This window comes from Lissotriton vulgaris, chromosome 5 (assembly GCF_964263255.1).
Source record: "Lissotriton vulgaris chromosome 5, aLisVul1.2, whole genome shotgun sequence".
In the NCBI taxonomy this organism is placed as follows: domain Eukaryota; kingdom Metazoa; phylum Chordata; class Amphibia; order Caudata; family Salamandridae; genus Lissotriton; species Lissotriton vulgaris.
Genome location: NC_141693.1, coordinates 1,184,673,939 through 1,184,695,977, shown reverse-complemented (window position 1 = coordinate 1,184,695,977; position 22,039 = coordinate 1,184,673,939). Strand labels below are relative to the sequence as shown.

At 44.3% G+C, this 22,039-nt stretch overlaps 1 protein-coding gene across 1 annotated transcript in view; it reads right to left on the bottom strand.

The window, feature by feature from the left end:
* The window catches only part of LOC147712229 (scavenger receptor cysteine-rich domain-containing protein DMBT1-like), a 1,653,398-nt gene that overhangs the window by 415,159 nt on the left and 1,216,200 nt on the right, over positions 1-22,039 (bottom strand). Inside the window, exons 16-18 of the mRNA XM_086919604.1 lie at positions 14,886-14,936; positions 7,580-7,894; positions 5,909-5,938 (exon numbers count right to left, since the gene is read on the bottom strand). Of these exons, the coding sequence (XP_086775730.1) occupies positions 5,909-5,938; positions 7,580-7,894; positions 14,886-14,936 (396 nt within the window). The remainder of the gene's footprint in view (positions 1-5,908; positions 5,939-7,579; positions 7,895-14,885; positions 14,937-22,039) is intronic.

Here is a 22,039-nt window from a genome sequence, read left to right as displayed (position 1 = left end):
AAGAGCGCAAGGCTCTGAGAAAGGTTTAAAGTTTTGGTTGTGTGACCTTTAGATATGGGAAAGGAAAGCCCCAAGTACATTTATGTCATGTGAAGATTATATGGTTTTAATGTAAACTGTATTGATATGACTGAGTTAAGTTGATTATCATCTGCTAGCGGGATGGTGCTTTCCAGGAAATGATTGCATACAAATGTTCTAAGCCATATTGTACATCTTTGAACCCTAACACTACATGCACTACACCTGCATGAGGAGGGTGTTTCCTCAAGAGATAGGGACAGCAACTGATACCTACATCACAGATGGGAGTGTAGGGGTGGATTGACCTTGGGGGGGACAGGAGAGGTAGGGGTCATGGGAGATTCCCACGCTTTTTAAGGGCAGGACGGGTTTCTACAGAGGAGCCCCAGATATCCTTCCCCATTGAAAGTTGTCTTGTCATTGGTGCATGCCATAACCACTGGAAGGGTGGGGCAGGAGGTTTCTTTACCCCGTGTAGCAACACCCCAGGGGTTCCCATGGTGGGGGACCCCAATAAAATGTTCCCATGGTGGGAGGAGGGTGTGGCAGAGTTGGGTGTCCGGCAGGCCTCCCAGGATAACTGGTGGGGAGGTGAGCAACCCAGGGGTGGCCCATCGTAGTGGGTGGCCCAAAAGGAGGGTAGTTCTTTAGCTAGGGTGTGTAGTGGTAGATCCTAGGTCCGCTAGGTGGGCTAGGTAACGACCCGGTGGAGATCTGAGTGTGAGGTGATGTGCTCCCTAGATTCCAGGTGAAGGGTTAGTAGTGGACCCTGAGGTGTCAGGGTCGGGTAGGTGGTTACCCGAGGAAGCAACAGGATGTAATTCTGGAGCTGGTGTTGTGAACCTGAAGTGGTGGCTGGGGTGATGCCTAGCCAGTGACCAGTCAGGTAGGTCCTGTGGGACTTGGACCCAAGGACCAGGAGAATGGGGGTGTTCCCCTTGCTCAATGCAGGAGGTGGACTTCTGCAAGGTAGTACCACCCTGAACACAGGTGGGGCCCATCTTAAGTGAAGGGACCCTGTGTTACTCAAAGGGATGGTGCAGGCCTAGCCGGTATCTTTAGGGTCCCTGACTGAGTGTGGTAGTACTACCCTTTTGGCAGGTGGGGCCTATCTTAAGTGAAGGGACCCTGCTCTTCAGAAAGGGTGCAAGGAAACCGGGGAGAGCCATGAGATGTGGGCCTGGGTATAGCTAACTCGGGGTCCACAGGCTCTCTAAGGGTACTCCGGGAGGAGAGCGCGCCTCTCAGAGGGAATGGTGCATAGCACCTGTTCTCATAGCAAGGAACAAGCAAGGGGTCTAGGTTCCCGGGGTAGTTTCCGTGTGGAGCTACTAATGGGGTCATTAGTTGTAGGATGTCTGACGAGGCACCCTCAGTGTTCCTCCCTGGTAGTGAGGCCGGTCTCAGGTCCTATCAGGGAGCCAGGCCAGTGGCCAAAGGTGCTTTTCTGTGTGGGGAAAGTAGGAGTGGCAGTGCTTTCTTTAGGGAAGCCAGTCATCCTGAAAGGGTGGTGGCAGCTGAATGACCCCAGCAGCAGGCTGAGGGTGAAGGTCCAGAGAGGTTGCATCTTTGGGGTGCAAGGAGCAAAACGGAGAGAGGGTACTGGTTGGAATAAACTCCAGAAGGGAGACCAGCTAGTGACCCAGGTTATGGGATGTAGACCTATCCCAGAAGACCGCATCAGTGCTGATGCACTGAGCCCTTGTCCAGAGAAGTGGTAGGCATAGTGTTGCATGCCCAAAGGCAAAGGTGGGCTTAGTTAGGCTGAGTCCATGTAGACCATGAGTGACCTAAAGGTATCTAATCTAGAGCCCAGAGGGTTCTTAGGGTAGTCTGGAATCCCTGTCATGGGTGGAGATTTCATGGGTAGGCGGAGTAGGTGGTCTGAGCGGATTACTGGTTAAGTAAGGTGGGTCTGGTCAGAACCCCTTATAAATAGTTATCGCTGACTACCAGAAGAATACCCATGAAGAGTGGCTCTTTCTTCCCTGTAGGAATCAGCTAACCGCGGCGTGTGTTAGAAGGTGGTTCTGACACTCTGAGCCGTTCGGATTTTTTGCTTTTTGAGCACCTATTTGTTGAGCTTTTACTGTGGGAGAGCCTCAAAACTTGGGACTCACCCACAGTGAACTCATGATGAAAGAGACTGCATGCAGATTTTACTGGTGTCCCCCTACCTTTACTAGGCTGCTGCGCTGCAGCTGGAGTAAGGGGCACCGGTCTGCTTACATGCAGATACATGTGTACATGCGTGTGCACACATGTACGGGCTGCGAAGGGGAGATTCCTAGAGTGCACAATCCAGGCGCACCTACAAAGTGATTGGTGTGGCAGGACTTATGCAGAATTGGGTTGTGACATGGAATAGGCTTTATACAGTGCGAAGAAACATGCCAGGGAAAGTGGGTTAGTTTTGCTGTTTTCACTTCATTATTCTCTTATGAGGATGGGGAGTCCATGGGCTAGATTTACTTTCCTAGGGCCTACAAATTCCAGACACGCACTAAAGTCCACTGTAATTTGTGTGAGAAGAAGTATTCTGCAGAGTCCAAAGTCATATTTGTACTGCTTTTGGGTCATCCAGAAGTGTCATATTTCTCTAAATCAGCTCATAACCAGGGCCTGGCTGGGGCCTGACCCCAGCAGGCTGGATTAATGACCTTCCTTCCAAGAGCAAAGGCCTCCTCTCCAAAGAAGAGAAGATGGGTGGAGCTACAGGTTCATCCATCAGCAGCTGTCACCGGGTGCCAGGCACCAGGCTGCACAAGGGACAAGGCAGCGTTGGGGAAGGGGCTTTCAGAGACCATGTGGCAGGAGACCCCTGGACGTCGCCATCTTGAACCAACCCAGAGGCCCGGGCAGGAAGGAGGGACCAGGGGCAGTGAAGTGATGTGTTGCTGTTTGAGAGGACAAACAGAGACTTCCTGCCAGGTCCCTCCTCAAACTTTAAAAAGTGTTTGCACAGGAAGAGAAGCTATCTCTGAGGTGTGGTCTGCTGAGGCAGAGGGTGCTGGAGGCTGGCGCAATGGGCAATTGAAGGAGGAACCTCCTGACTGTCGCTGGACCCTGAACTGCACCAGGAGAAGAGTCCAGGACCAGTGCGCAGAAGCAGGGGCCCAGGAGGAGAGCAAGTTCAAAGGCCGGCGCAGAAAGTTAATGAAGACAACTCCCTGCTGAAACAACCCTCTGTGAGACCCAGAGGGCGAATGAGAGTGCTCCCAGTGGCTGGGGAGCACCACCAGGAGCAAGAAGAGGCCAAGGTCAGGAAGATCAGACCCCTGGGGGCTTAGATAGGCCCCCAGAAGGTAGTCGACCTTTGACCTGTGGCCAACAGATGAGGAAGCGCATGGGGCTTCACCGCCGGTCCAGAGAATGCCCCCGGGGTGGGTCAGATCCCAGGGGCTGCCCCCCAAATAAGTAAAGTCGGGGTGCGCTGTCGTGCACCCCGCAAAAGGAAGCAGGTTGCACAGCTCTCCCCGGCACAGCGGGAGAGCCGCTGTTCTAATGTGCACGGGCTGAAGGGAAATCGCCCCATAATGCTTTGTACAGCCAGGACTAGCCTGCCTGGAAACCTGACCATTTCTCTGCTTGTGGTGGGCCCAGGAGGACGGGGTCACCAACATATGTGTGACAAGGTGCAGGGGGAGCAGCAGGAGGAAACGCAGTCTCTCCCAGCATAAAGAAGAGGAGTCCCTCCCTAAGTCTCTGTGCTGGAACTTTTGTTCTATAGTTGGGGATGTATTGAGAAGTGCACCAAGGAATGAAGGACTGAGCTGGGGATGTCTGGAGAAGGGCATCCCCTGGAGGCGAAGAGGTGTAATTGCACCTGTAGTGCATTTACCAATGTTATTTCTTTCAGAGGGACTGAAAGTCACATGTGGAATGTGAAGTACCTGTGTAAGGTGATGTCATAAGCAACATGGAGTTATGTTGCTAGACATTCCTGCTATGGTGTGTGACTGTATATGCTTAATCCTGTGATTTCATCTGTGATGCCTTTAGGGGCAGTAATTGCAATGCATTCTAATGATCGACTAATGTGATGAGTACTGTCTTTCTAAAGTGATGCTTAAACATGTATTCTTGCTGCTGCGCTTAGGTGAAGAACCCAGACTGTTAGCCCTTAAGATGTATACTTCAAGGTCAGTAGATAATGCTCAGTCAGGGTTGTGTGTCACCAGGGCAGGTGTGCCTATGCTTGTTGAGGTAATGGGGTGGGTCGCTACTGTGATGAGGCCAGCGCGCAGGGCCCTCGCTCCCGGTTATGTTCAACTAACTGCATTTGGAGGCAAGATAATGTGCATACATGGGAGTGGTGGTACTAGCCCCACACCCCCTGCGGGAGGGGTGGAGATGTTAATCAATGTCACAAAGTAATTCCAACAGCTTATGTATATTTGTAAATTGGTGCATAGTATTGAGTAGTGTGTGTGTTTAATAAATGTACTCTTACTTTTATATAGCAAAGTACAGACTGCACATCGATTATTGAGTGTTATTGCTGCGCACCTGTAATGGCGGTTACTAGCCCACACCACCTCCCTTGAGTAACTCAGACTGCTCTGCAATGCTACCTCTGAGAGTCAGGCGCTACAATTGGATGTTTGGTTCTCAGTGAAGGACAAATGTAGTCATGTTATTTGTGCAGGCCTCACAGATACTGCCTCGTGTTCCAACACTATGGGGCAGATTTATGAGGCCCTTGCGCCACGTTTACGCCGCTGTTGCGTCACGCAAGGCGGCGTAAACGTGGCGCATCCCTACGAACGATTTACAACATGACGCATCTAGGCAGATGCCTCACGTTGTAAAGCCCTGCGCCGCTTGTGGGCGTTCCGGCGCAGGGTGGGCGTTCCGGGGCAGGTGCGCCTCGCAAAAGTGGCTGAGTGAAATCTATGAGATTTCACTCAGTCACTTTTAAGCCAATGCTGCGTCAAAAGCCTGCGCCTGCTTGAAGCAGGTGTAGGTCTTGACGCAGCATTGTTCAAATGGGGCACCCCCGAGCCTTGCTGGAGCTGCGTCGCGCTTGCGACGCAGCTCCAGCAATGCGCCACATTTCCGGCACAGATGCGTCACGCATGGATGTATGACGTTACCACGCATACTATTACCACGCATACCATTACAACGCAGTATTTACAATGCATACCGTTACAACGCATAGCGCTTTGAGGTGCTGGATAGTGGTAAGTATAATTTTATATTCCAACTCCAGTCCCCGTGGATACTAGGGAAGGTGTTGGATATAAAATTAAACTTATTCCCTATCCTAGAGCGCCCCCCAGCGCAATGCGTTGTAATGGTATGCGTGGTAATGCCTGCGTTGTAAGTGTAGTGCGTGGTAAAAAATGCGTGGTAAACGTTGTATACCGTCACGCATCTGTGCCGTTTTTGCACAATGGTGCGCCGCATTATAAATGCGGCGCACCATGGCTGGCGGAGCTGTGGCGCACTGTGGCGCATGTTAATTGGCGCATCCCTGGGGATGCGCCAGTTAACATAAATCTGCCCCTATGTTTTCTCTTTTATCTTATTTTCTGTACCCCTTACCTACTGCCTGCCCTGACATTCCTGTGCATGTGGTGAATGGTATAGGCAGTCATAGATGAAAGGGTGTGGAACTCTCATTGTATTCTAACACCAAGGTTAATGCAGCTTAAGAGCTAGCATCTCTGGCTGTTTTCTGAGGCATGGAGTCCTTCTCATACTAGATTTGCTTCTTCATTAACCCTTCCATCTTTAAAAACATGGGAATTGCATTTGATCTTCCTGAGGGTAACACACCCTAGTTTCCAATAACATTTCCCTGTAGAAAAAATCAATCATTGTATTTGTAGTCACTTTCCATGAACATGTAAGAAGAAAGAAGGTCTTTGGGACATACCTGATGGTTGAGAAGAGTTGGAGACGGCATCTATAAGAAGAGAATGTAGGAGTATAAAACAAACTTTTATCCTAAGAGATCATTAGGAACAGAGAGCACTACCACAAGAAATAATGAGGGAAGAGTTGTACGAGAAAAAGGCAATGATGGATTAGAGAAATTTCAGAAGAGAATGCTTGAAAAGCTAAATAGTAAATTAAAGTGTTTGTAAAACAGCATTTAAGAAGAAAGCATTAGTAGAAGGGCGCATTAACCAAAAAGAACATGTAAAAGAAACATCTTTATAAGAAAGGTAGTATAAGAAAGGACATTTGGTGAAAAGGGAATCACGGAGGCAGAGCTTTAGGGAAAAAGATAGTTTTTGGAGAGGTTAGCATTGGAAAAACTAGCATTAGACTAAGTAATCTCTAGATAAAAGTAACATTAGAAGAGCATATCACAACAAGAACTTTAGAAGGAAAAACAGTGATAGGAGAGACTGTTAGGTGAAGAGAACAGTGGGGGGAAAGCCAGATAGCATTGCAAAAAGAGAATATTAGGAAAAAGGAGCCTACAGTGAAGAGTGTTTAGAAGAAATAGCAAATTAAAATCAACGGGAAAGGAAAGCTTTAGAAGAATGTTAGAAAAGAAGCAAGTAGGTGAAGAAAGCATGTTAGCAGATCTTTAGAAGAACAGAACGGATAAAAGAAAAAATTAGGCCAGAAACGAGTTGCGTGGAAAGATAAAGCACGTTTAAGAAGTAATTAGGGGTAAGGCATTAGGAAAACTAGGGGTCAGATGAAAACAACATAGGAAAAGAGAACATTAGGACTGCAGAGAACTAGTAGAAAAGAGAATTGGAGAAAAAAGTGAAAGAATATCATAGAAAAAGAGCATTTAGAAAAGGATGTTGGGAGAAGAATTCATTAAAGTAAATTTCAAGCATTGTCAATGAAACCTGTAACATTTATGAGGGAGACTGCGTCAGTCGTAAGGAATCAGAAACATAAACAAAGACCGACGGATTCCAAATAATAAAGGATTACGCAGTACTAAAGGGAGAGGCAAGCATTATCAACATATATCTGCTGACACCATATGAAAAGACGGCCTAAACTGAAAGGGAATACAGCCATGTGCGTGTCCATTCATTGTCACCCAATCTAGGCCCGTGTGTAGATGTATTAAAAACTGCATTTGATGGATCGTTTATGGAGGCCCAAGGTAAAGACTTGGAAAGGTGTATCTCAGACGTGGTACTGATGCACTGAACAGGAACTGTTGGTACTGTGTCCATAAGAGAACAGGCTCCTTGCATTTCATTATTGCTCAGCAAAGTGCTGCAAAACAGGGTTAATATGTCATCCGAATTCCTTCCATTACACTCTCGCGAAAAGGCTGCACAAACTCTGAGAGATAATTTGACAACGTGGAGTTTATCACAGTTGCTCACTGACAAAGAAAATCACCTTAAAATCTGAGTTAATTTGCATGGAATTCTATGTTAAAATCCTTTAATATCTCACAATTCTTTGAGCGCCTCACAGTTGTACAAGAAAACAAATGTCGTGTTGCAGATTGTAAATGTAAAAGTGGAATGTAGACAAAATAACTATGGTGACCACATTTTATTTTTCAGAGCCAGGACATGGGAGAAGCATCACCTGTGGATGCAGGAATAGAAGTTCTTACCTGAGCAGATGACTCCAGCATCCTCATAGTGGCTACAGTCATGCCTCATCCACCCAAAGTGATTGCACTCAGACAGGTAGGACTCTGAACCCATGCAGCTGACTTCGTCTAAGAGAATGCTTCCATTGCCCTGGCCGAAGTGGGCACTGCTAGGAGCAGAAACTGCCCATCCACAACTGAGCTGTCTGCATACCACAGCTGCATCATTTAGGTCCCATCTGTCATCACACACCGTCCCCCAGGAGGAATCGTAGTAGACTTCAACGCGGCCCGCGCACCTGCTGCCACCATTCTGGAGTCGGATGGGGAAATGCACTGGGAAAAAAGCACAGGGAACCAGAAAGTGATCATGTTGACTGCCCAAAAACATGCTAGACTGAAGCCTGGAGTGCTCTTGTATCAATCAGCAACATGAGACTAGAATCAAAGTTTATTAATAAGTGAAAGCAGCTCCTTTCCACTTAACAACTCCAAGAGAGTAACATGCCTAAATTCTTCAACTGCACCACACAATTTAGATAGATTGCATTTCCCCACCTGCCAGTTTTATTAATTCTATAAAAGAACACAATCGGGCTACTCACAAAGGTAACTTACACTTGTGAGTAATTTGCATGTGCAATTTACTCTTACACTTTTGAGTAACTTTACTGGTATAAAGCTACTCAAAAGTGTAGACTTAGGTTTCTCCACCACTTGTAAAAGTGGGTGCCCCCTAATTTATGAATGTAAGTTACTACTACCAAAAAAAGAAGCAGTAGTAAGTCCAGCGTCACACATGGCCAACCACTGATTGTCCAGGGGAGAAGACCAAGTGCAATGCACTATGTTTCCTTGCCCAGAATAAACTTCAACCATGTAACTTTAGCAAAAATCACAGGCACAGTTTTCTAAAAATATGCAGGGATCTACAGATTTCCTACTACACAGTGTTCCCACTCTTCTTGCAATACATATGGTCCACCACTATCTAGCTTTTGTAAATGACCAGTGTTTGTAGGGTTCAATTGAGGAACCGGAATCGATTTTCGGTTATGCAACCCCTTAGAGTCGATATCTGAGATTAGCATGATGTATCTAAATGACTTAGCATATGTACGTAAACATTATCATAAACTCGTACCGCAGTATTTTAAGTTTCTAGCTTGCACCGCTTTCTACGTTTTTCGCTCACTTGACTCGACCGACGCCATTTTGTGGCCTCGCTTGAAGTCTTACATTTGCAGACTCCATTTGTCCTTGCACCAAAGTCGTTCTCCTGAGAAATAGCCCAACTGTTGCAGAACTGCTGTTTCAGCTCGTTAGGCTCGTCAAGGTTGTAGGTAGCAGGAGAAGGCCTGATAAGCACATTCCGGGAGGGGTGCGGGGCGGACTGTCTCGGGGCTGGCAGAAGGGAGTCACCCGTCCGACCTTGCTAGTCTAGGATGAGCTAAACCAAGAGCGCTTTGTCTGCCATATATGGCCCTTCCTTTTCGCACCAACCTGTACCAACTTGTATTTTTCCATCTTGGGCAATGATTTTGCAGATGCAACTGTATATATGTGATGTTCTGACAGTGTGCCAGCAGTCTTCTTGGCGGACCTCGTGGGGTTAGGTCGCAAGGAGCTCCTCTGGCAGAGTTTGTTTGTTATAATAAATGCTTGGACCTTCTACACTGCCAACTGACTGATTATTGGTAATGGTAATGGGATTGGTTGTGGATATAACTATAATTGGGAGGTGGTGAATATTTTCGGTACTTCACAATGGTTGCTGACTGACCAAGATTATCATATTGTGGCCATTGATCATAGTACGCGAGAGGAAATTGGGATGTATCCCCTCCCTGGGAGCCCATATGTCAAAACTACACCCAAAAGAATTCAAATTCCCTCTTGTTTGCCATGAGGATGGAGATGCTGCAGGCCCCCTGGGGCGGAAAGACTGATGGAGCTTTTATGGTGTTGGTGCATAACTTAATGCCAAGATGGGCTCTTCCATATTTCACTTGTGTGACATGAGCTTTCTGCCTCAGAGCTGCATATTGGAGGTAACCCCCTCTCAATCTACCCCCTGGTAGGAAGACTCCTGGTGTTGTGTTGTTGCAGGCGCACAGCCCAATGCTAGTGTGGGCTGCTTCACACCTTTTTTTTTGTTATTCCCCTAGTTGTAGGAAAGCACTTACCCCTGCCTGTAGGAAACGCTGCCTGGCATTTAGTGAGTGGATCTCTGCCTGGGACTGCGGTCCTGCAGCAATCCCCAAGCATGGATCCATTATCAAGAGGTACTACATGTCCACTCTGCGGTCTCTTCTCTGCATTGATCAGTGCTCAGTGGAAACCGTTATGTACCCTGGGCAACCAATAAAAGTTAAAGCAGTTAGCACCTAAAGGCACAACTGCTTTCACATTTGTCATTGTGACTTCAGTGTGCTGGACAACAGTAGCGAAAGAAGATTTACAGGATGCGAGGGAATCTCTTCCTTTGGATTCTGCATTTCATATTTTTAAAGAAAATCCTTCTGGTGCTTGCATCACAAGTATTTTCATTGTTAGTGTGGTGGGCAAACTGTTGATGTCCACTGTACTACAAAGGAAATGCGGTGGATGTAATCAGTTTGTCCACAGCTGTCAAAAGATTAAAATGGAGAATTGTTGAAGTCCCTGAGTATAGTGTACTTTTTAGACGCTAAATCTTTTACCAAAGGTGTGCCTGAAAGGATAATCACTTCCCTTCTATGGAGCTGGTTAAGAGGGACATTGCAAACAGCTTACAGCTTCATAGGAAACCTCGGTTGATATTTCTGATGACGTTGCTAAAGACCAACACTTGGCGTGAAGTGGTTTACAACAACTCCTATCTCAGCCCCTCTCCTCAAAAGTGCAAGAAGATATGTTTCATGATTATAAGACCTTTTGCAAGCTTGTCCCAGTCCAACTGCTAGAACTGGTGACCAATAACTAAAGAACCACAACAACTCATCTCAAACATAATAGATGATTGGGCAGCTCCAGTTAAGGACTTTATCATACTGAGCAACAAATACTAGTCTTGAATGACCAGATCAGCCTTAATCTGGTATCAAGATTAAGGGATTCTTAAGTAAATATTGCAAATCATATCATCCCTATTCTAGCATCTTGTGGAGGCCATTCCTAAGTATTTGCATGAATAAGAACAAATAATCAACTTAAAGTATGGCCAGAGATTCCTGGAACTACTTTTCATTGCTGTGCCATCAAAGAAAAATCTACCATATTTTGCCATGTTAAACAATGTTGCAATTGGATTTAAGCCAAATTGTCAGAAATAACAGGGAATGGTACTTGGGGAAAACTGAAAAGGGATCTTGGTATTCTGTGATCCACAATAAATCAGGGAAAAACAGTGTGGAAAAGGAAGAGGTTGTGGCAGGAAGCACGGCGGTGGTTGGTGCTCAGAGGGATGAGATGAAACTTTGCAAACCAGATTAAACACAGGACCAACCGGAGCAATGCTTAGAGGTTAAGCAGTGCTTCCAGGGTAGCATATGGGGCAATGGGGGATGCCTGTTGCCTTGCAACTGCATAGTTGTACCTCCATATTCTCTTTCCTGCATCTTTGTGGTTTTCAACTTTCCTTCCCTGTTTCTTTCCCTTGCTATATTTACTACTGTGTTTGTGCTCACCTGAACAACTCGATTGAGTTGGATTTTATGTGTATGCAATGCTGCTTCCTGTGTACTTATTTGGTGTTTCCTGTCTCAACGTCCTCCAACACAACATAGCGGTCTCCTCCAGTCTCCATGTTATCGAGTTGCTGAAGGTATCCATGGTACTCCTTCAGTTTGTTACCAGCATTCATCTTGTGAGACCTGGCCATTCCCTGACTGGAGTATTCTGTGTGAGGGGTCAACTTTGTCTGCTAATTATAATCACTCTTGCCTATCCTTTATATAGGATTTCTATGTCATACTTGGAGTTTGTGAACTTTGACCTGTTTACACTTACCTTCTGGACATGGTTTAACAATACCAGTTAGGTGCTACCTGTTTTTCTTTCTCTCTCTGTTAATCCCTTCCCCCGCATTCCCCACTGGAGAGCACAGGCTTCTGTGGAAAACTCTAAACTTGTGGTCACATGATTCTGATGGTAAGGAGGCTTGGGCTCTAGCATCAGGATAATACATCATGTTCCCATAAATGAAAGTTCCTCACACAAATAGGTCAATTAGGTCAGCAGACTTACAGTCAAAGAACTAATCTGAAGATAGAATTGCCAGCAAGAATCAGAGTCAGTGGATACCTTTCTAATACTATTGGCAGTCAATTCAAATTGACCTCTCATGAGTAAGTACTCTGTAAATACCCGCATTATCCCTTCCTTGTTGACATCATTTGGGGGTTTCCCTGTAAGAGGAGGATAGGGGCTGTAAACCTTTTTGGTGCTATTTCCGCCATGCTTCCAAGGTACGAACGTTCAGAATGCAATTAGGCAATATCTTGGTGCATATTTCCATAAGATAGATGTACAGCTTATGAGTGGAAATGGTGACAGAGCTAGGAGAGCTAATATGGACTATTTCAACCTGATTGGCACAATTCAGAATTGTCAGCCTTTTAGATCTTTGATGAAATATTGTATGAGTAAATCTTTTGTCTGATTTTCATTGCTGCTTTCCTCTAAGTGTGGGCCATTGCATACAGATCAGCCACATAGAACTGTTGATTACCAATTACAAATAATTAAGATTGCATAATTACATTAAAATCATTGGTGAAAAGGGCATTCCTAATTTATTCCCGTTGCAATATGAAATGGCGGTGACTTTGATTGATATGTGGGAAGTCTGGCCAAGACGTTTGTGTGCAGCAAGAACCTCAAGGCTCTAAAATTAGTATTGAACCAAACACTCTCCAACACCCAATGTATAAAATGTAAGTGCACTATTTCAAATGTGTTTTTATCATTCCATGTTGCACCAACCTTGGAGTCTGTGTTGGCATTACTGTAATACAGAACCATAAAAAGGTACACCCACAGATCAAATCTTGACTGGTTGAGCCCAAATGATAATGGAAGTGTACAGTCTATTTTTACTTTTGCTAGCTTTTTAACTAATATGTTTATACCAGTGTTAATTAGTCAGATTGGCTGCTATGAGACATATTGGAGAGGTTGCTAGTCAAGGTTTATTCATAAAACTATAACATATGCATTTATCACTGGTGGGAAATTCCATGCCCAAATCAAACCACTCACTTTAAACGTTATACTGGATGCCCCTGAGCCTTGGATGACATGGTGTAACTGGACAGGTCATAAATGTTCTTGTTATCCACAGTAGGGATCCACAGCTTATCTGAAAAGCTGTAACCACTATTCGAGTCAGCGTCAACTATGGGCCAAAAATACTGTGGTATGCTGTGATTCTCGGATCAATCGCCTCCATTTCAATAGCAACAACAACCCCTAAATTCAGTTATCGCTCAGCACAAACTGAACTTCCAAAGGTCTAATGACATACTTAGCCTGCTGTACTCATACAACCTCATTACGAGCTCCTCTGTAATTTAGATCGGTCGGTAAAAGGTCTTATTGGCCTCCCCTAAAATCAAGAGATCTGTGATAGCTCCTGAATTCTGTGTCTTTCGTTTGTGAACCCTACTTGATCTCAGGTCAAGCTCGGTTTGAAATAGTTAAATGAGGAATAACCAGTTCAATCTGGACAAGAAATACCAATTTGATGATAATTCCTCATTTCTTAGAGCACCACATTAAATACTAGTAACGTTTTACGTACCCCTTCCCCCAAAACTCACTGAAGACCCCTGTATGTGTAACTCTGGCGGACAGAGATACTTGATATGACTCCGGGCCCTAAGAATAAAGACCTTGGAGAGAGATTGAAGCACAAGGTGTCTGTCTTCTCACATGAACACAAGAAGTACTTGATTGGTAATTGAATGACCAAGGTGAATGCCAGTCAACTGTTTATGGTGAGATAAGTATCAATAGGTCAACAGGTTTGGAGCTTTCTGACACACAAAGGGCACAACCACGTTGTTCCCACTTTTTGCGGGTTTAAATTAAGCACCTGCTAATTTCCGATTATGTGAGAATTCGCAAATTAGTGGGTGTAAGGTTTGAGTAAAATTACGCAGGAATGGGTAATAACACAAATAATGTACGCAATTAGCAACCAAGTTGCACATCAGGTTTTGGGCACAACAGAATGTGTCAGTCACAAGCTTAAATGGCCTAAACAAAACTTTGGACAGCCTGTGCCATACAGTGACCATTTTTATGATGATGTAATTCGTAACCCGGGCCGGTAAGAGAATAGCAATGTGTAAAGCTCTTTCTACTTAACGGAACCATTGATTCTGCTTGGCGTTTCTTAGGGTAGTTTTGCTGTGAAGTTTTTAATGAACATAAAAATAGACTTTAGCTAAAGACGTTCACATGTATCGTAATTATTTCAGGGTGGTTGCAAGTTCTTTAATTGACTGCCAGATGCCAATCAACCTAATGCTACACAGATAGCGCAATTAAGTCATGATAAATCTCTAAAACAATGATGACTTTTCCCCTCATAGCATTTCGTAGCCTTCATCAGTGTGGTGTTCTATTTCAACACAGTAACTGGGTTTTTCATTTATATGACAGAAACAAGCCATTATAAGCACAACCTGGGCCCCAAAACCCAGGACAGTCCCTGATTTAGCAGAATAATTTTGTTGGGACGGATTGATATGCTACCACTTGTATATATGGACTTGTGTAAGAGACCTTTTAGTGGGACATTAAAGAATGGGTAATAGAAACTGGTCAGCGACTTAGTCCAGGCATATCTGCGTGTCTGAGCAAGGCTCTAAAGTTGTTAGCGGAGGTCCCATCAAGACTGGAAACCTGCTTACCAGTGTTTTATACCTAGTTGTTGGATGGGCGAATGTTTGCTGTTTTCATTGCACAGGTGGTGTGTTGAACCAACCTAAAACTTTATTACTTGTCAGGGAATTTTGGGATCTGAATCTCTAAAGGGAGCTTTGTTTCAGGGCAGGAGTCTTATTTTTAGAGGCATACTCCAGCTAACCTTGAGGCTTTTGGTTGCTTTGTTGGAATTAAATCCTTAAAGCCACTATCAATAAAGCCGTATCCATCAGTTCCACGTACATTGAGAAGAGATAGTTGCTCCTCTGATGTCCTACACTGCTCACACCCATTTACGAATACTTTAATGTTCCCTCTTGTCCTTATACTCTCTAAAAATTCCAATATTCGTTGATTACTCCATCGATAGTCCTTGCGCTGTATCAACAGAAATGCCCTCATTGATTGATCTTACCTGGTGCAGTAGTGTTCCTGGAAATGGGCGTGGTATGTGTAGTCGGAAAATCTATGGAGAGAAGTAAAAGTACAATATGTAAGCTCACCCACACAGGAATTGAGTATGTGGCTTTTGATGAACTTCTTTGCCTAGATAATATTTAATTTCCACATGAACATGCATAGATTTAATTTATTTGATATTGAGCTGATGCAGGAATTCAGTGACTAAGGAATATGAAGAAATTAAGTACTTTCAAGTACAACTCTGGATGCTCAGGACAAAAGTGTGTAGATCATTATAAAATCCAGTAACCTTGGATTAACGGAGTCTGCAACCAAAGTGAGGTTTGGAAGTGGCTAGAGTTTCTAATTCATATCACAAGTGGTTAATCGAATGGTATTACAGCCATTAGGGAATGGGATAACACATACTTTTCAAGCTGCACACTAGGTTTTTGATTTAATCGTTAGAGAATTTGAAGCCCTGAAGTTGTTCAGGGAGGGTGCTTGCAGTGTTCAGGATAAGCTTTATAAACATTATGGTACACATGTAATCAAATGTATCCTTCGGAGCCCTTCCAGTGTTGGTGTATTGGAAGCAACAGAAGATTAGGAAATGTGCTCCTTCTTCTTGCTGCAACTAGTTCCCCCACATAAGTCTGGCAAATCCATTGATATTTATAGCATAATAGTGCACAATCAAGAAGTCGATTACTTAATTCTGAAATGCTAGAAGGTTGTTCTTATATCCTTTTCAATCACACAAATCCTTTAGCTTGTCTACCTTAGACAGAGTGCCAAAGGAGCCGACAGGCAAGACCAAGTCTAGGACAACTAGCACTGTTAGTTGATTAATGTCTGCAGACAGCCTCTCCACATTCTGGCCAAGGTGAATATATACCACTACAAAGCATTTGTTTACAACGCATGCGATTACAACGACTTGCTGTAGGGGGCGCTGGATGTTGGAATAGTATAATTTACTATTCCAACTCCAGTGTGTGCAATAGTAGGGAAGGTGTTGGAATAGTAAATTATACTATTCCTTAGCTTAGAGCGCCCCCTACTGCAAGTCGTTGTAACGGCTTGCATTGTAATGGTACTGGGATGTAACAACGCAGTTGTTGTAACAACCACGTTGTAATCACATGCATTGTTAGGCATGCAGTGTAATGGCTGTTTCCCCGGCAAGACAGGTTAGATGCCAAGGCCAAAGTGAGAACTTAGTTGGAAGCAAGAAATACCATGAGGCCAAGACTATCCTGCCATTCGGCTAAGGCAAGCCAGTTCAAAGTTTCTTCTTTAGGACATTCTACAGTAAAATGTGAAATGTTACCATAAATGTTACTTTCCTCTAGGATGGCTGCTGACTGGTCTCCTTCCAAGCAGGAGCCAGCTGGTACATGTGTGTGATGAGCACTGTTAATAAATGCAGGAATGGTGTAGATGTCAGACGTTTAGAAGGCAAGAAATTAGATCAAGCTTTTGGTTTTCAATAGAGAAGTCTTTTTTAGGGTTTGAACGTCTGGTGTTGATACTGAGAGGGATGGGGAAGCACCGTCAATGATGTAGAGAAGAACAAGTAAAGAATATAAACTTTAGCTGATTGATAGATTCTACCACAATGAGGGAATTGCAAAAAAGATTTTGTTCTAATGAGTTTGCATTTTTTTGAAGGTTGAGGTCACCCAGAAGGGAGGAGTGGGTGTGTTGGATGGCTGAATTGGTCAGGAAATCTGAGAATTTGTCAATGAAGTCCTTACTCTAGCCGAAGGTCTGAAGATAAGGCAGCGGGTTCAGTTGCAAAGAATGGAAAGGGGCACATGAGGGGCCCCAGGGAGTTGAGTCTCACTTGCTTGTCCAAGGTGTTAGACCCTATGGAGGACAACAAACTCCTCCTTTCTTGTGTGTGGTCTGCACAATGCCTGCTACAGCTCGTGGGAATCGTGTTTCTGTAATGAAGCCTGTGTCAAGATGTGATAGGTAATGAGGTCTGCAATATGTGGGGTGGAAAATTACAAAGAATGCGCTAGAAAGTACTTTAAGGCTGTGTTGTGGTTAGAGGGATGTGCATGAGGTTTGGTGTACATTTTGTAAGGAAGCTATATGAATATTTGTGTGGCCTTCATCTGGGTGTGATTGACAGGAAGGACAGTGTAGGGTCCTGGCTACCGTACATGTGTATACCTTACCTTTTAGGCTGCCGAGGAACAGAGGCCTGCCTCTAACAAGCCCCAACAAGCAATGCTCTCAATGCTCTTGTCTATATTGCATTTGGTGAGGATGTCAGAGTAGTGTCACGCCATCATGAATTGTCTGAAGTTCGGATAAGGCAGGAAGTGATGTCAAGAGGTGGATGCTGGGAAATACAGTGATATTACCTCCGGTGCAGCTGGATGATGGAGATTGAAGTCTTGCCTGGCTTCATCTTTAAAAATGGTTTTGGCAGAAGCCCAGTGTTGTCACTTCCCGAAGTGGTGGATGATGGGAAATGCACTAGTGCCACTTTTTGCTAAGGTGGATGAAACAACGTCTGCTGGTTTGGCGGCTTCTTTTTAAGAGAGTTTTGATGATTATCCCATGATGTCACTTCCTGTTGATTTGGATGCTGGGAAATGCAATGATGTCATTCATGAGGAGGTGTATGATAGAGAATGATGTCTGCTTGTTTGGCCTATTCTTTTAAAGATGATTTTGGTGAGAAACCAGTGATGTTCCTTCCTGAAGAGGTGCATGCTGTGAAAGCAAATGGTGTCATTTCTTGCAGAGGTAGATGCTGTGAAATATAGTGATGACACTTCCTGTATAGGTGGCTAATTAAGAATGAAATCACATTTCCTGGCTTCTTCTTGAAGATATATTTTGCAGGAAACCAGTTACGTTACTTCGTGTAGCAGTAAACATCACCTGTTTTGCATATACCCAAACTACGATTTTCAGACATAATCTGAACTCGAGGGTGCAGTAGAAATAATAATTTATTTCCTTTTAACTGTTTTGCTTTCCCCTTTCTGCTCTCTCTATCTGTAGCCATTCCCATGCATGGTTTGGTTAGTAAATTGCTGTCACTGTAACATGCAACCCCCACTAACGTCTTGTGGCGAAGTCTGCGCTACATAAAACTGTTACATAATACAAAATGAAACAAGATAAAACAAAATGAAACACAATTGAACAAATTAAATTAAAACATGGTGGTGCCGTCAAAAATTGAAGGGTTGACAAGGGTCATAGGCCCAGATGCATCAAAGTCCGTTTTGCGGTTCCTTATTTGCGATTTTTAGGGAATCGCAAATAAGGAATCGCAAAACAGGATGCATGATTGAAATTGCATAAAATTTGCGATTCGGTAAAAATCGAAATTTTTACCAAATCGCAAATATTATGCGAATTCCAATTTGCGATTTCGCAATTCCCTTTGATTCCTATGGGCCAAAATTCGCAAATTGGAATTCGCAAAATGTTAATGCAATCCATGGTTGCAGGGGGGGTCCAAAGGACCCCCCTGCACCCCTGAAATGTATTTTGAAGTGCATGTTTCACACACACATGTCCTAAGGACATGTGTGTCTGTAACATGAAAGTGTTTTAAACTGCATCTTTGGGCATTTTGACACATTTTCGCAAATTACCACGAGGTTCAACCTCGTGGTAATTTACACCCCCTAATTGCGAATTCGTAATTTTTGAAATAATCATGCATTGCTTTTAAGGAATCGCAAATTTGCGATTCCTTAAAAGCAATCGCATTTTTGGAATTCGCTAAAAATAGCGATTTTCCAAAAATGCTTGATGCATCCCAGAAACCTATTTAGGAATCGCAAACGGCCGAATTGCTAATGGAGATATTACCAGCATTTAGGGATTTTTTTTAAATTTTAATACATTATCTTCCTTGTGCTCAGCAGAGGTAAGGGATTCCAAAAAGATGCAGCAGAATCGAGATAGCTCTGCAACCGGTTTGAACATGTTTGAGTTTGAGAAGGTGCACGAGATGGTGATCAGCTGATATTAAATGCAACAAAAGATGTTAGGAGTTGAACAACTCAGACAACGGCGTCTATCTACAGTTATGCCTTGATTTATGGACTAGACCCAATGCCTTATATTTTAATATCTCATGAATCGGAAGTAGTGCTGATGAAGTAATATGATCCATTGCAGACAGTCCTAGCAAGAACCTCATAGTTTCTTTTTGAATAAGCCAGAGTATTTTTAGTGAGGATATCGAAGATTCAAATATATTGCCTTGGAATATTCCACCAACTAGGACATGAAAGAATTGACAATCATTACTTTGTGAGAAAAGAAGGAATGTTGATATATCTCTATAAGGTCTATAGGTGAAAATAGCATGCAATAGCTACTGAACTGGTCTGTGTAGACATATTGAGAAAGGACTCTTCATTGACATCTAGCATTTTTACATAGCGCATAGGAGTAGGTGGGTCACACAAGGATGTTGTCAGGACTGCTATTCCTAAAGTGAGGTGTTACTCAAAGGAAGCAAGATCTCAGTTGTGTCATTCTTTGTGGCATTGTCCAGGTAGAAAAAGCTAGTAGCCTGTTTGCGATTGTTAAAAGTAACACTCTAGATTTATTTTGCCTTTTTGAGCAATGAATATCGTTTTAAAATGCATTAGTAAATGCAACAAAACCATTGCATTCAATGTGCCTGAGGTAGAGCATACAGATTAAATATTAATGGAAATAAAACTTAATTTTTGGGGACAGCACAGACAGGACAGCAAAGTATAAAGGTGGGGATGACAGTGCCACCTTGCCGCCTATGTAGAAAAATGACTCTTTTTGCAGGATTAGTCTCATTTTCTACTAACCAGACCTCAGTGTATGCGTTCTGACACTTAAACATGTTGAAATTGGCTATACTCCTAATTGGCATATTTAACTTACCTATAAGTCCGTAGTACATGGGACAAAGTATACCTTTTTGTTAAATGTCACTGGTGAACTCCAGCACCAAGTGTGCTAAAAACTAGAGTACACACATGATGGCAGGCCTACCATTGCATCCTATCTGTGCAGTTTTAAAAGTAATAATTAGACGTCTCAAAATAACCTCTTTTGTCAGGCTTAAAGTCTCGTTTTAAATATTATTATGTCACCCCAAAGTAGAATTAATACCCATATGGACAGGTGCATGGTACTTAGAAACAGGGACTGTAAGCATTTAGGGCCTCATTTATAAACTTTTGACACACGGCAGAGAAGCAGGCCTTCCTGCTGTGCTGCCATGCATCGAAAGCAAAGGGTAGGAATGCGCTGTGTCTACAAGATGCGGGGCAATCTTGTCTTTCTCTCCCCGCTGGTGAAAAAAAAGCATCTGTGCACCAACGCAGACACATTTGTGCCATGTTGCAAGGGTGCCTGCCAATCATTGATGGCAGTTTCCTCTTTCTATGCCTTCTGCAGAATGTATCGATTTACAAAAGGGGGTGGTGATGAACAGAGTGTCTGAATTGAGCAGACCACTCTTACCCAGTCCAAAGATCAGGGCTTGATCCATCACTGTTATTTATCTCACTGCCCCATCCCAGCTCAGAACCTGGCTATATGCAAATCAGTCTGTCCCTGGCCCAGTGCATCATGGGAACAGGGCAGACTAAACTACCAAGCCAATTCTTTACCAGAAAGGAGACAAGCTACCGGGGACCGGTTTCTGGCATTTCAGCCTCTTCGGCCCGGCTTGCTTGAATCCTGATGGAGCAGTGAGAAAGGGACTCATGTCTGAGTATACCCTGCCACACCTATAGTGGCCAAAATCGATTTACAAAAGGGGGTGGTGATGAACAGAGTGTCTGAATTGAGCAGACCACTCTTACCCAGTCCAAAGATCAGGGCTTGATCCATCACCGTTATTTATCTCACTGCCCCATCCCAGCTCAGAACCTGGCTATATGCAAATCAGTCTGTCCCTGGCCCAGTGCATCATGGGAACAGGGCAGACTAAACTACCAAGCCAATTCTTTACCAGAAAGGAGACAAGCTACCGGGGACCGGTTTCTGGCATTTCAGCCTCTTCGGCCCGGCTTGCTTGAATCCTGATGGAGCAGTGAGAAAGGGACTCATGTCTGAGTATACCCTGCCACACCTATAGTGGCCAAAATCGATTTACAAAAGGGGGTGGTGATGAACAGAGTGTCTGAATTGAGCAGACCACTCTTACCCAGTCCAAAGATCAGGGCTTGATCCATCACCGTTATTTATCTCACTGCCCCATCCCAGCTCAGAACCTGGCTATATGCAAATCAGTCTGTCCCTGGCCCAGTGCATCATGGGAACAGGGCAGACTAAACTACCAAGCCAATTCTTTACCAGAAAGGAGACAAGCTACCGGGGACCGGTTTCTGGCATTTCAGCCTCTTCGGCCCGGCTTGCTTGAATCCTGATGGAGCAGTGAGAAAGGGACTCATGTCTGAGTATACCCTGCCACACCTATAGTGGCCAAAATCGATTTACAAAAGGGGGTGGTGATGAACAGAGTGTCTGAATTGAGCAGACCACTCTTACCCAGTCCAAAGATCAGGGCTTGATCCATCACCGTTATTTATCTCACTGCCCCATCCCAGCTCAGAACCTGGCTATATGCAAATCAGTCTGTCCCTGGCCCAGTGCATCATGGGAACAGGGCAGACTAAACTACCAAGCCAATTCTTTACCAGAAAGGAGACAAGCTACCGGGGACCGGTTTCTGGCATTTCAGCCTCTTCGGCCCGGCTTGCTTGAATCCTGATGGAGCAGTGAGAAAGGGACTCATGTCTGAGTATACCCTGCCACACCTATAGTGGCCAAAATCGATTTACAAAAGGGGGTGGTGATGAACAGAGTGTCTGAATTGAGCAGACCACTCTTACCCAGTCCAAAGATCAGGGCTTGATCCATCACCGTTATTTATCTCACTGCCCCATCCCAGCTCAGAACCTGGCTATATGCAAATCAGTCTGTCCCTGGCCCAGTGCATCATGGGAACAGGGCAGACTAAACTACCAAGCCAATTCTTTACCAGAAAGGAGACAAGCTACCGGGGACCGGTTTCTGGCATTTCAGCCTCTTCGGCCCGGCTTGCTTGAATCCTGATGGAGCAGTGAGAAAGGGACTCATGTCTGAGTATACCCTGCCACACCTATAGTGGCCAAAATCGATTTACAA